Raw genomic sequence first — 13,485 nt, 5'->3', positions numbered from 1 at the left:
GATTGAAGCTAAGATCTAACAATGGGAGTTAGAATATTTTTTTATATTTTTGTAACTACAGCTTTTTCATGGGGTAGTATTTGTAATCTAATAAGTCAATAGATTTTATATTTGCCTTGCATTTGCACCTGATACTTCTGGAAAAAATGTAAAGGTTTACAAGTTTCTAATGATAATTTACAGGTGTGAAAGGCTTTTTGTTTTAAGTCGGGACAGCAATTCTTACACTTTTAAATCAAAATATAATAGCATAAACTGAGTTTTTTCTAAACATTCTATTATGGTGCCTTTTATGTTTCTGACATTATAAGGGAAAACAATTTGTTCTTCATGCATCTCATATGGAAGGGTGGTGATTTCTATTGTCCATCCACAATATTTGTATGTACTGTGATAAGGTTCATGTGCATTTTTGTGGAACAATCCTGTAAAGCTAAGAGGCTTATTTTCAATGTCTTTGAAATATTTCATTAATAACAGACAATCCTGACTTTCAAATGCATGCTTCTAGGTTTGATTTTCCTACAGGTGCTCCTTATAATGGTACTTCAGATGTATGAGACTTCCAAATAATAAAGCACATGTTAAAAAAAAAAAGGTAATAGTTCTCCATTTCCTATGTCACTGCAGCAACACTTGCTGGATTGCACTACGAGGCATTTAACTTCATGTTCAAACTACTATTTACTTTAATCCACGTATCAGATCATTAATTTCTTCATCACTCCAATTTATGGACTTGAAATTTGTCAAACTTGTTACCACAAAACTATTCCCTGCAATGCAGGGAACCAATGCAGAACTGTACATAGAGATGGTCTTAGGCATGTTTTATGCTCATAATTAATCATATCTTTTTTATGTTAGATGTTGTAACCAAGAGTTAAGCAAGCCAGACTTCTTTCTCCATAGAGAGGATCAATCAGTCAGTTAAGGCTGATGAACTGTGGACTGAAAGCTTTGGTGAGGGGTTTGGTATTGTCGGTTGTTTCCTTCTTAAAAAACTTCTCACACGGTTTGTATGAGATTAAACTCACAGAGCAACACAATCTTGTCTTTTTGCAGTGACACCTCAGAATTACTTTAGTGGTGTTTGTTTGCTAATTCAAAAGAAAATGAAGTTTAGGGAAAGGGAAGCTAATCCTGCTTCCCTAAACATACATGTACATGCCAGCACCACTAAAAAAAAAAAGCAAAAGCAGGCTATTCTCTTATTTCTATCACGTATTTGAGTGTTTTCTGGAGCAGAAACATTTACCTGGTTTTTTTTGGGAGTAGGTTGTTTGTTTTACAAACAAGAACATGGTCTAATATAAAATGGTTGTATTATGAATTGTCAGTCAGATTTTTTACAGCTTTTTTTGAGTGACATAGGCTGTCCCATCTGGATCAGTAGATAAGGATACTGTGCCAGACACATACAATTGATAGAGAAAAAGCTACTAACTTCAGAAAGCTTGCAACATCAACTACATACACTGTGTGGAAACCACTAGTGTTTTAAAACATTATCTAAATTCCTTTTTATGCAGTTCCTTGGTCAATAAAGAATACAGGTCTGATAATTTGTACAAAACCTCAGATATTCATACCTCTGCTGTGATTTTTTATTTGGATGCATGTAAGATACTAAGTTTCTGCAAGGAGTTCTACTTTTGAGGATATGGCTTTGAATGTTTTTATACATTCAATACTACCCGTAGTCTTGCCTTTCTAATGTTCCACGTTATTACATGTTTAGTAAATACTCTCTTCACCCGATTAGAATTTACACAACCTGTAACCATTTGCATCAGGCAGAACAGGTTACTTACCTTGCTAGCTTTGAAGCACTGCATGTTCTGTACACTGAACAGCAGTAAAATAGCTAATACCAAACCGTCAGCTCTGAAATAGGGTCCATCCTACACAGCAAAACGGTTTCCCAGTGCCTGTCCAAACCCTGGCAGCACAACCGCCGCCTGCCCCCGGCCCCGCGCCTGCGTTCAACACCCGCCGGCGCCGGTTCCTACTCACCCCCGGGAGGGAAGCCGTCATCTGCCCCACCGCACCTCCTCACGGGCCGAGGTCAGCAGCAGCCGCTTCAAAGCAATTAACCAAAAAGCACAATTAATTTTGTGCCACCAGGACGGAGCGCGTGTGCGTGTGGATGTATGTAACCCTGCCCAGCTCCTGTCAGGACGCGAGGCCCCGGCTTCGCGCCTGCCCGGCCGCGCCCAGGCCCACCCCCGGGGCACACCGAGACAGGGGACCCCGGGATTTCCCCCCTCACCGCTCCCCTGCACCCCCTTCCCTCCCTTCTGAGAGGAGAGGCCGGGGACCCCCGGGGTACCCCCCCGGCCCGGCAGCTCCCGCCCCAGGGACCGGGGCCTCCCGGGACGCCCCGTCCCCACACACCCGCAGCCCCTCAGCGGGGGCCGGGGCCGCCCGCTCCCGCCGCCCCGGAGGGTGTGTCCGCCCGGGCCCGGGGGGGAGGAGGAGGGGAGGGAGAAGCCCCTGCTCTTACAAAAGCTTCCCGGTCGAGGAGCGGCGCGGTTGTCCCGCGGGGTGGCAGCCATGCCTCTGAGGAAGCCCGCGGGCAAGCGGCGCAGCACCGACTCGGGCGTGGAGCCCGACCGCGGGGCCCTCTCTCAGGAGAAGAAGAATCAGCGCATCGCGCTCTTCCTCAGCGACTTCGACCAGCAGGGTAGGGCCGGGGAGCGGCGGCGAGGGCCTCGGGGCTGCAGGGGCAGAGGCGGCGCCGGGGCCGGGGCGAGGCGGGCGGCGAGGAGCGGGAGCCGCGCGCCCCGTGCCCTGAGGGGCGCCGCGGGGCACCCGAGCCCGCGCCCGGGCCGGCTCCGGGGCGCCGCCGCTCCGGGAGGGGGCGCCCTGGCGGCCGCCGGGGCCTGCGCGGCCTGGGGGCGAGCGGGCCGCAGCGCCCGGAGCCGCCGGCGGGGGCCCCGCCGCTCCCCACGATCGCGGGCGGGCGGCGGCCCCCGACCCCCGCTCCCTCCGCTTCGCTGCGGGTCTGAGGCGCAGGTCCCGGAGGTGCCTGCCTGCAGCAGCTGTCCACCAGCCCAAGGAATGTCTGATGGCGACTTTCAGGCGCTCTGACCCCCACGTCAGATTTCCCGGAAAAAACAGTATTTCGACTTTCGTTTTTAATGCACTCTACCAGGCTTATACTTGGAAATAGGTAACGCATATGGCAGTAAAAGCCTGTTTTGTTTTAAAGCCAAGGAAAACATCCAGGAAATGAAGAAAGAGCTTGATTCGCTTTTGCAAACAGCTGAGAAGGCATTTACAGTGGAGCTGCTGAAGATGCCGGTTGCCATCAGGAAAATGAAAAGAAAAGACTTGCTTCGTAAGTGTGCGTGGTCTTATTTGCGAGGGATGCAGACATCGTTACAGCATGATGTACCCTTGCCTAATGTGAGAAAACCTGTAAACTTGGTGACTTTTCTGGAAAAGTTTGCTTTGTCTGCTGAACGTTTTAAGCTAATCAGCAGTGGTGTTACGCTGCAGATGCTCAGTAAGCACTCTAGTTCAAGTAGACTGACCTGCGTAACACAGGGTATAGAATTAGTAGGTAACAGTGTATAGAGTCTGGAGCCTTCTTTTATGTGTGCTCTTAAGTCATCTTATTTAAAGCTTGAAGAGGCAAGGAATAATTAAAGTCTAGTATTTTTTTGTGCGTAAAAACTTACGCACTTCTTTCCATCTGAATCTGTTCATCCTAGCCACAGAGATTACTTTGTCTTTCTGATAATTTTGAAGTCTACTGAGCCTTTCTTATCTAGTCATTTACCTGTGATGATGAGCGAACAAGTTTAATTTTAACCTCACATTTATGCAGCAGTTTAAGCTGTGGTGTACAGTCAGCATCACATGTATATTCTGGTAAGAATTGATGTTTTTGGAATCTACCTTGCAGCTGGAAATTGCAGGGGCCGCACAAAGATCAAACTTAAGACTCTTGAAGAACTTGAGTTTACTGTAAGCCTTTGCTGAGCATGTATTTCAACGTCTGTCTTGAAAACTTCTGCCTAAAAGCATTAGCTTTCAGCAGAACAATGTATGGGGGATTTTCTTCTTTGAATGTAGGTTATATACTGTGTGACTACACTTAGTATCCTTTCAAAGATTAAACATACCGAAACGGCCTAAGATTTTCATTGTTGTTTTATAGGAGTGACTATCCTACAAGGCTTGAATCTTGTTCAAATGCAACATATATGCTAGCTAAGGTTAACTATTTAAGCAACTGTAATCCTGAATTACTTGTTCAGCTTCATAGCCCATAAGATATGAACCTGCGGGTAATGATTATGCAAGTAATAGTATATAAACAAGTTATACTTTCTTGGGTTACAGATTTGCGAGGAGGGGAGGAAGTGGCTCTTGCTGCTGCAGTGGTAAGTGTGTGTTCTCAAATTTTATCACAGCTTACAGAATAGAATTCTTCTTTCCCTGCTGTAAACATTTCAAACAAATGATTTTGTTTGGCTGTCTGTTTAAATAGAAGATGATATGAAAAGGCTAGACAGCCAGCCATGCTGCAGTTATGAACATTACCTAAAGCTTTAGGGTCATATGCAGGCAGAAATCCAGATGTTTCTGAAAAAATAAACTGGTGTTTAGCGAATTCCACTTCTGTCACTTCCTTTTATGCCCTTTTAGTTCACTGCCTTTTGCAGGATAATAAGCATTTACTGGGCAAAATCTGTTGACTTTCCCTTGTCAGATAAACATTTTTTTTTTCAGATTGACTGCTCTCTAGAAGACATACCAAATCCAAAACTGGTGAGGACCAACAGCAAAAAAGGCAAGTCAATCCATTAATAAATAGTTTGGTTCTTAATTTTTTTTTTAATTGGTTTGAACTGAGCATTTGTAAAGCGAATGTTAAGCCTGAAGGATACAAGAGGGGAAAGTGTATAACTAGAAGTCTAACATACAGATCCCCCCAGCATTCAGTGTGGAGGATCATGAGCTGTGCTACTGTTGAGGTACTTTCAAACATGAGATAAGAGTTCTTAGCCTTTGGATTTATCACTGAAAATGGTGAGACAGATGTGACTTGTCAGTGCTTTACAATACAGCAGAAGGGCTAGGGAAGTCACCCCTATTTTCTCATAGGTTCCCCTTTGATGTCCTGCCCATTGAGGTTTGTAAGGAAAATAGCATTTCTCTTCATACTCCAAAATATGCACTAAGGAGGACGCCACCACTGAAGTGTAATTCTATTTTGTCTGGGGGTTAAAGGGTTATCTAGTGTCTTTTAACTGTCCCGTGTGTTACAGTGTCAGTGACGAACACACGTAGTTTGCTTTGAACTCTGTCCCAGGCGAATGACCATCGGATAGCAGAACTGATACATAGCTGTCAGCCGGTGGTAAATAGGCTTCAAACAACTGAGTTTGAAGCGGTGTTTTGTGCTCTTCATGAGATTTTTATTTTCCTTGTCTTTCTAATATATTTCTAGTTAAGGTAACTACAATTGTTGAATATGAAGATGCCAAGCATGTTTCTTCAAAGAAAATATCTAAAAAAGTAAGTTCATTCAGAACAAACAACATAAGGGTTTAATCAGTTCTGACCTGCTATGAACCCTGTTAGATCCATGACCGGGCAGGCCAGTGGCCTGCTGTTTCTTTGAAAAATCAGTTGTTTTAAATTCAACATATTTTAAGTTAAGGCTAAACTGTATAGTAAATTAATTTCATAATGAAATATAGTATCTGCACTTCTGGTAACTCATTCACAGACTTGCAAATACTGGCATAGTCATTCTCTCTTGACTTGTCAGTAAGTCTTAATGGTTTGAGGAACCATTTTTTGTTGAAACTTTTTTTAAAAAAACTCATGTTTTAGTAGATGCTTTTCTATATTTGAATGACTTGTGCATTCCTGTACACCTTGATCTCTAAACCAAATAGCACAGGTGCATTAATTTTACCACCTCAGTCTGTCTGTGTAATGCAGTGCCTCAGCCAGACACTGAAGTATGTAGCAAGATGACGACAAAGACAAAAAGATTATATGCAGAGTTACAGGCATTAATTATAAGAGGACTTACAAGTTAGAAGGGTGTGTATTAGAAAGGTGGTTGGCTGTACAGAACTTCAGTATGAACAAATACGTTTTGGCATTATGAAACTCTTGTTTTGGAATGCATATTTGCCATTTTATATATATGTAGAACTATATAAAAGGCAGCACTATGGGCCTTAACTGTTCCTTTTCAACAGGGAATTCTTACAGTATTGTTCCCTGGAAATATCTATCATTTTGCCTTAAAATGCCACTTCTTTTAACTGCAGTCTTACATATACATTTTCAGGTTTCCAAAACAAAGTCTTTGGTTTCATTGACCTCTGGTTTAAATAGCAAACTGAACCCTCTTTCTAGGTAAGACTGACCTTTGATAGCTTATTTAACTCACCTGAACTTGTGAATGCTGAATAAAACTCTTTTTTCAGATAAAGGAGCCGAAATTTGAGGCCAATAGGAAAACATCTGATAAAGATGTCTTCCATAACCTGAATCGGATGCATTGTAGTGATGTGAACCCTGAACAAAAAAGCACCTCTAGCTGATGAAGGGGTGTAGTTCGCTCTCCTGCTCACTGAATGGTGCACAGTTCTGAATCTACATAATCGGTACAGATTTCCAAAGAATACTTATTGGAAGGGATTGTGTAAGGGCAACATTTTTGTTGCTCTGTTAGGACTAATGAATTTTTCTGTAATAATTTTGCCCTCATACATAGCTGAAAGGGAGGTGTCATTAGCAGGAAAATACACACTTGCAAAACCCCTTTAGAGCTACTTACAGTCATGATGGACCAAATTCAAGTCTCACTATAAGATCTAATGAATTAAAAAATTGGTGGATATCTGCATGAAATTTTTTTTGAGAAGCTCCCGCTACACCTACAGCTCCAGTGTGCATACTCGTACCCACTGGCACTTATTTTGATACATTCAAGTTGTCTTCAGAGAAATGCAATTTAAATAATGTATCAGTGTTTAATGTGCCTAAAAGAAATTAAAATCTTAGCCAGGTTTAATTACTTTATTGAATTGGGATTATAGAATTTTTGGCTCGATGGTATCAAACTAGAGAAGGCTGCTTTGCCTGGAGAAGTCTAACTTTTCAGTCTTTGAAGGTTGCTTTTATTCAAGTACACTAACGCTGGGCCAAAAACACATGCCCTTACAATTTCTCCAAAATGTCTGTGGGAAAAGGGAGATGAGGAAAAGGGTGAGGTAAGCTTCTGTCATCAAGATTTCTGTGAACTGAGTTAAAATCTAAAACTGGAAAAAAATTGTGCTCTGGATTCAGGTCAACCACACAGAATAAATATCCTGAGAAGTAATCTAGAAAAATTACTTGCTGCTGAAAAAAAAAACTTCCAAGAAACTTTTTGCACACTGAAATAGAACACTGTGGATGCTCCCTTAATTATACCCAACTCAGGTATAGCAGCCCTCTCTTATCTACTAATATAAATTATCCTTTTGTTCCACCTATGGTGTTAGGTCCCATTACATCATGTCTACCTCAGGAGGGCTTCATCACATGTATGTACACTAGATCTCTCTCATGGAGCACTTCAACATTTCCTAATTCACCAGCTGTCTATCTTCATCCTAGCTAAAACTCCACAGTAGATGAGGAGGAAATAAAATAAATAAAATAATAAAAAAAAACAAAACCAGCAACCACTTTTTTTTTTTTTAGGTCTGTTCACTCTTCTTCAAATGTGACTGAGGCCGTTAAGTCTCTTTCTTCTGATTGCAGTGCCACAAATTTCAAAGCCATGACAAAGGTATCTAAAAGGTAAGGGGGTTTTGGCTTGTTCTTAATAAATAATTTTGTTAAATACCAAGACACTATATATCTGCGTTAATATCAATCTACATATTAATCAATCATCATCAATCTAGATTTAATAGATATTCATGATCTGCCACTAAATTTGGTAGCGGGGATGTGAACCAGTCACACTTCCTGCTTTGATTGTGGGTGTTAACTTATGTTTTCATGGAGGAACAGGACTTGATGTCATAACTAAGCCAGTTTGAAAAAAACAGATTTAGAGTATAAATTCTACTCCCACCCACTGTTGTTTAAAGGTATAGTTTACAGCTTAAACTAATTCTCAGAGCCCAAGCTTGATTAAAATGTCACCAATACTGCTGTGTTTTAGAAACAATACAAGTAAACCAAACCCCCAAAGAACCCCAACCAAATAAATTGACAATCAGTTCCTTGCATATTGAACAGTTAAGGCTTTCTGTTATTATCATTCTCCATACACTAGAGAGTTTGGTTTTGGCAGAAGTCATCACCTGAAGTGAGCGGGTGAAAAACTTAACTTAAATGGGTCATGAAACCAGCAAGTGGTTTAGTTTCACCTTGGCCTGCTATAAATTGCAGAGGCTTGTTTCCATCCAGAAGATACCCACGTCTTACATTTTTGAAGTGGAAGAAGAATAATTGTATCATGAAAGAAGCTTAGGAATTTTGTATGGCATAAAGCGTGCCCTCTACCTCTGAGACCTAGCAGCTTTGGTATTTCTTGATATCTCCCTCTGCAGTAGACAGATAGAGCACACAGCTTAAGCCCTGAGGCATGAAGTTTCTTCTTTCCAAAACTGTAAGCATTCACTGTTGATCTTGGAGAGTGGATATTGTTCTTACTGAGTGGTGCAAATGTCAGCTTGCTCACTGGCCTGTATCACAGGCGCAGGAGGCTACTGCAGTGTTTCAGGGTGATGCCATGTTACCTAGTGGTGCTAGTAAATGCTGCTGATGGTTGGATTTCAGTAGGCTTTGGGCAGAACCGGAAAAATGTAAACATGACTGCCTGTCCATTAGGTATGTTTGGTACTGCTTGCATTTGCTTCATGCTTGAAAATTTCCTGCAGAGCATAGGAAATTAACCTCAGAGTAACATTTCTATTGTACTCTAGTGCTGGACTACCACAGACTCTCTCAAGAACTGTACCTACCAGTGGAAGAGTTCAAGGCATGTTGCTAAGAAGTAAATCCGTACCCCAAGATAAAACGGTTCCATTTGTAAACATTCCCCTGGCTGATGGACAGGTATCAAACATTTTTTTTTTAAAAAAAAAACATTTTCATTTTACAGTAGTTGATAAACTGTGAATAGTCTGATAGTGATAGCTCTTGCTATCCCTAAATGAGTTGCTGCTAAACAAAAGGAAAAACGGTTACTAAAGTTTTGCAGTGTAGCAGGGAAGCACATGATTTTCAGAAAAGCTGGCCATGCAAGTAAAAACTTTCAGAATGGTTTTTTATCTTAAAACTGTTTCTCTTCACGTTTAGACACTCTGTACGGCTGCTGGAGACCTCCATAATATTGATGTGCAACTACTAAATCAAGATACAGTACAACATATTCATAACTTAGTGGTAAGCTTAAACTAGTAGGCTTACATATAAATATTTAGACAGCTAGTCTCAGGTTTTCACGTGAGATACTGTCATGAATGCAAATTCTAAGTGCTTAAACTCTTCTGAGGCTAAGCCTAAATTGGTTGGCATAAATTGGAGGGAGGAATAGGGCAAGGGAGGAACAGGGAGGGGAGAACTGCTGCACACAGATAACGTGTAAAAGTAAATGCATTTAAATAAGCATGTGCAGTCTGGTAATTGCCTGGGGGCCAACAGAAGCATAAACTCTTCCTTCTAGGTTGCTCTGGTGTCCCTCCTACTATGTGAGCAAACTGCCATTCTCTCTCTTGTATTCATAAAGGCTTACAAAGCTACAGCTAAGTTGTGATTCTTGCTATAATCTCTCTATTATTCTATGTCCCTTGCTGAGTAAGAACTATACTCCTGTTAATCCTCTGCTGCAATTGAATAACAACTGCCTTACCTTTGGTTCAGGGAAGTAAATTGGTCTGAAGCAGAATGAAGTTAAACAGAACTTTGTAGCACATAGTGCCTGACTCTTCTGAAGATGAGGGTACCTGGGCTTTTGGACAAAGTAATGTGCAGCACTAGAAATCTATCTAAACATAAGCAATATTAATCAGTTTACAGTCTTGCAGGTATTTAGACTTGAATGCAGCTATATGAGTTAGGCTAAAGGTCTGGAAGCTGTTTTGTATTTATAGCATGGGCCTGCCTCTGAAGGTAGAGGATGGGGGGTGGTTGCTCACTGCTGGCTTTAGCAATAATGACTTTTCTTCTTCTTCCAAGTTCTGCTGGGTAGCTTGAACTAAAATGAGGGGTTTTTTTTTTCCCCCGTTAGAGTGAGCTGGCTGTACTATGTGGAAAGGCAACAGCTAAACAGAGTTAATGGAACGGTCTTGTGACTACAGAATATTCATGACAGCTCTTGCTTGCTACCTCTGAAGTGTTCAGAGAATGTCTATAATGTCTTAATAAAGCTGTATACTGCCCAGTAAATGTTTTTATATTTAAGCTTACAATGTGATGTGTATTATTCAATTCCTGTTATCTCTGAGAAGGATACAAAAGCAGAAGAAAATAATTCTACTTTTCCATCTTCCTTATAAAAGGCTTAGTTACCATCTAACCTCAGTTCACAGTAAAATGAACAGTAATAAGTTGTATGTAGGAAATAAGTTTTAACTCTGATATTCTAAACAGGACTTTTTTTTTTTCATAACTATTTGAGAGTACAGAGCTATTTAATGTCATTCTTCTGTGCATGCCACAAGCAGAATGTAGTGTTGGTTTGCTACTCATGTTTAGTCTTCCTGGTATCAATCTCCTTGCATCTAACTCTGGAATTAAGCTGAAGTGCAAGTTTCTGAATTCTTGAATAGCATTTTAAGGCATGGAAACTTAGTTCTGTGGTGGCATATATGAATCTGACACAGGGATAAACCTTATTTCCAGTCTTGTGCTGTGACATGACATGTCAGTAATGTGCAAGATTACAGGTAGTAACCCAGACTTGCTGTAAATGTGGTGACAACCCAATTTTTCTAGTACTTACATACTTTTGAGTAACTTGTAGGAAAGGCTTTTAACATCTTTCCAGGTAAAGATGCCAGCCCAGCAGTCACTCTGCTGTGGGTGCTCTAGTATTTTCAGAGCTTGAGGATGCACTTGGCTTTTACTCTGCCAGTGGTGATTTCAATTAAAGTGTTTTCACTGTGGTAAAGGATGGTATGAAAGACTCCTACACTCTTTAAACTAAAACATTAGTTTAAGAATGAAATCTAGATTAGTTTTTTCTTCTCTTCTGCTTCCACCCTTGCTTCACTTCAGAAAACAAAGGTCACAGGTTTCAAATAAGGAAAAAAAGAAAGCTTTCCAAGGCATAGGAGACAAAACGCAAAGAACATGACATTAAAACACTATCCAAACCTAGATTAAAACTTGGTAACCAGAAAATACTGGGGTAAGCCTCTCATTCAGATTATACATGAAGTTTACAGAACATTCATGAATAGTTCTGTGACTCAGTAGCTTAACCTGAATTGACATCCATTTTCCCTTACATTGATATGAGCATCACATCAATGTGGTATCAGCTTTTGATTATTGCAGGCAAATGGACATTTCAACATGAATGATTAAACTATTCATTCCTATACTACACTAAGGTAGCCAAAATTGCAATGCAGTACTGAAACTTGCATTTTTTTGGATTTTTGGAGAAGGTATAGTGTTAGGCATGCTTTGCAAGACAGGCCAACACCCCTTTGTTGTGGATCTCACTTGGGGTTTAGGTATGGTGGTAGTGAAATTACAAAAATAGCTGCTAGTGTTTAATCCAGCCTGCTCTTGTTGAAGTATTTTCTGAGTTGCAATTTAGCCTTTTTGTGACTAAAAGGCCACTACTACGTAGGGCTTAGTACACAAAGGGCAAATACACAGAATGTACGCTGTAACGAAGCACAAGGACTCTTCAATCAACTGAAGTCATTCTTATGAATTGTCACCAAGCTAAGCAGCCTCCAGAACGCCACTTGTATCTACAGTGTTCCTTTTAACTTTGGTAAAAGCAGCATACAATTAAATGCCCCGCACCTCCTTCACTGCAATTGTTTGACCTTCATACTTGCATCAGCCTAAGGCTATAGTGGAATGTTACAGGTTAATAACTAAAATACAATTTTCCTATTGCATCCTATTTAGAGGGCTGAGAAATTGCTGCACATTAACAGATAAGTCTTTGACATGTTTCATTTTTTCAACCAGCAGTAATCTTTCTTCCACTGATTACCTCTAACTTCTTTGCAAACCTATTTTTCAGAAGAACATAGCCTCATCTTTCATGGGAACAAGAACCACACCACTATCAGTATCTTATAAGTATTCACTATGAACACTTCGGTAAATTAAACACACTTAAGAGGACAGATAAGACTTTCTATGAGAGTCAATTTTAGCCACTGTATATGCAGAAATAGATGTGTTACAAAATAAGCTGGACAAGACTTTCCTTTCAGCTTCTTGAGGCCAATATTAAAGATATTTTTAAAAAGTGTCAACTAAAAAATGGTTCCGATACAGTTCTGGTGATCACATTTTCTTTCTCCCCCAACATACAGAATACTCATTTATTTATAGTACTATCTCTAACATAAGTACTTAAGATGCAGCTGTTTATTACTCAGAACACTTAACTAACATTTATTGGATTATTCATAGGACAATCACAGTGGCCCAGTTAAAGCAATAATAGCTATATTAAGCATTAAACTTCTTCGGTGAACTACTAAAGCATTAGTAAATGTAGTAGTATATTACTTGCAACTTAAATATTGAAACCAAGTGTAGGTTGTGAATTTATGTGAAGTTTTCTACACTACAACTTTGTAAAGGGATAGCCTCTTAGTAGAACAGGAGATACATATAGTAAGGGCAACTCTGAAGAAGTCACCAGTCATTGAAAGATGCTGCTGTCAGGAGCCTAAATTAATACAATCTCGGGACTAAAACAGGACTAGACTAATTCACACTACATACAGTGATCAACTTCCCCTTCACTTCAGCATGCCATCCAGAAAATTACCATGAATCCCTTCCTCTATCCCCCCCAAAAAAGCAATTTGAAAGTAAGGAGATAAAAAGTTTAGAGTACATACTCTGTTTTCAAAGGAGGTAAATCCTAAAGCTACTACTTAAAAGCAGAAGACAGGCATTTTAATTATTTAAGCATTACAGATTAAGATGACCAACTTCTTGGAGAAATAAATCAGGAGAAAGGATCAGTATGTAACCACAGCTTCATGAAAAGCAACCCGAGGTTTTAATAAATGAAAATAAAAGATTTACTAGATGAGAATGCCACAGCGTAAGAAGTCAATAGCGAAATACAGGTCAAACAGTATTTATTCTTGCTTCAGTTTTAAGAGTCTACAACAAGGATGTTCAGCAACACTCAAAGCCAGTGCCTACCCAAGCACGTAGGAACCCTTAGAGTTTGTCCCTCCAACCTCATTGGTAAAGTGACAATAACTATCTATCTGAGCAATAATTAAACAAGTC

General features: G+C 40.5%; 2 protein-coding genes across 2 annotated transcripts in view; one reads left to right on the top strand and one right to left on the bottom strand.

The window, feature by feature from the left end:
• The window catches only part of LOC309594375 (UPF0547 protein C16orf87), a 54,227-nt gene extending 51,584 nt beyond the window's left edge, over positions 1-2,643 (bottom strand). The window contains exons 1-2 of the mRNA XM_082320061.1: positions 2,507-2,643; positions 2,017-2,081 (exon numbers count right to left, since the gene is read on the bottom strand). The gene's annotated coding sequence lies outside the window, so the exon portion shown is untranslated. The remainder of the gene's footprint in view (positions 1-2,016; positions 2,082-2,506) is intronic.
• Positions 2,557-10,415, top strand: LOC309594377 (borealin-2-like; the record flags this gene model as incomplete). Its single annotated transcript, XM_082320063.1, has 10 exons — positions 2,557-2,686; positions 3,215-3,343; positions 4,354-4,394; positions 4,744-4,804; positions 5,465-5,532; positions 6,323-6,390; positions 7,726-7,824; positions 8,961-9,093; positions 9,337-9,423; positions 10,268-10,415. 10 exons carry the CDS (start codon positions 2,557-2,559, stop codon positions 10,313-10,315), a joined length of 864 nt encoding a protein of 287 aa, XP_082176189.1. The 3' UTR covers positions 10,316-10,415.
• Positions 10,416-13,485: the final 3,070 nt, after the last annotated feature.

The sequence above is a fragment of the Platalea leucorodia genome (genome assembly GCF_965183815.1).
Source record: "Platalea leucorodia genome assembly, chromosome: 8".
NCBI classification, from domain to species: Eukaryota; Metazoa; Chordata; class Aves; order Pelecaniformes; family Threskiornithidae; genus Platalea; species Platalea leucorodia.
Note: the sequence above shows the minus strand (reverse complement) of the source record. Positions and strands in the feature narration are given on the sequence as shown.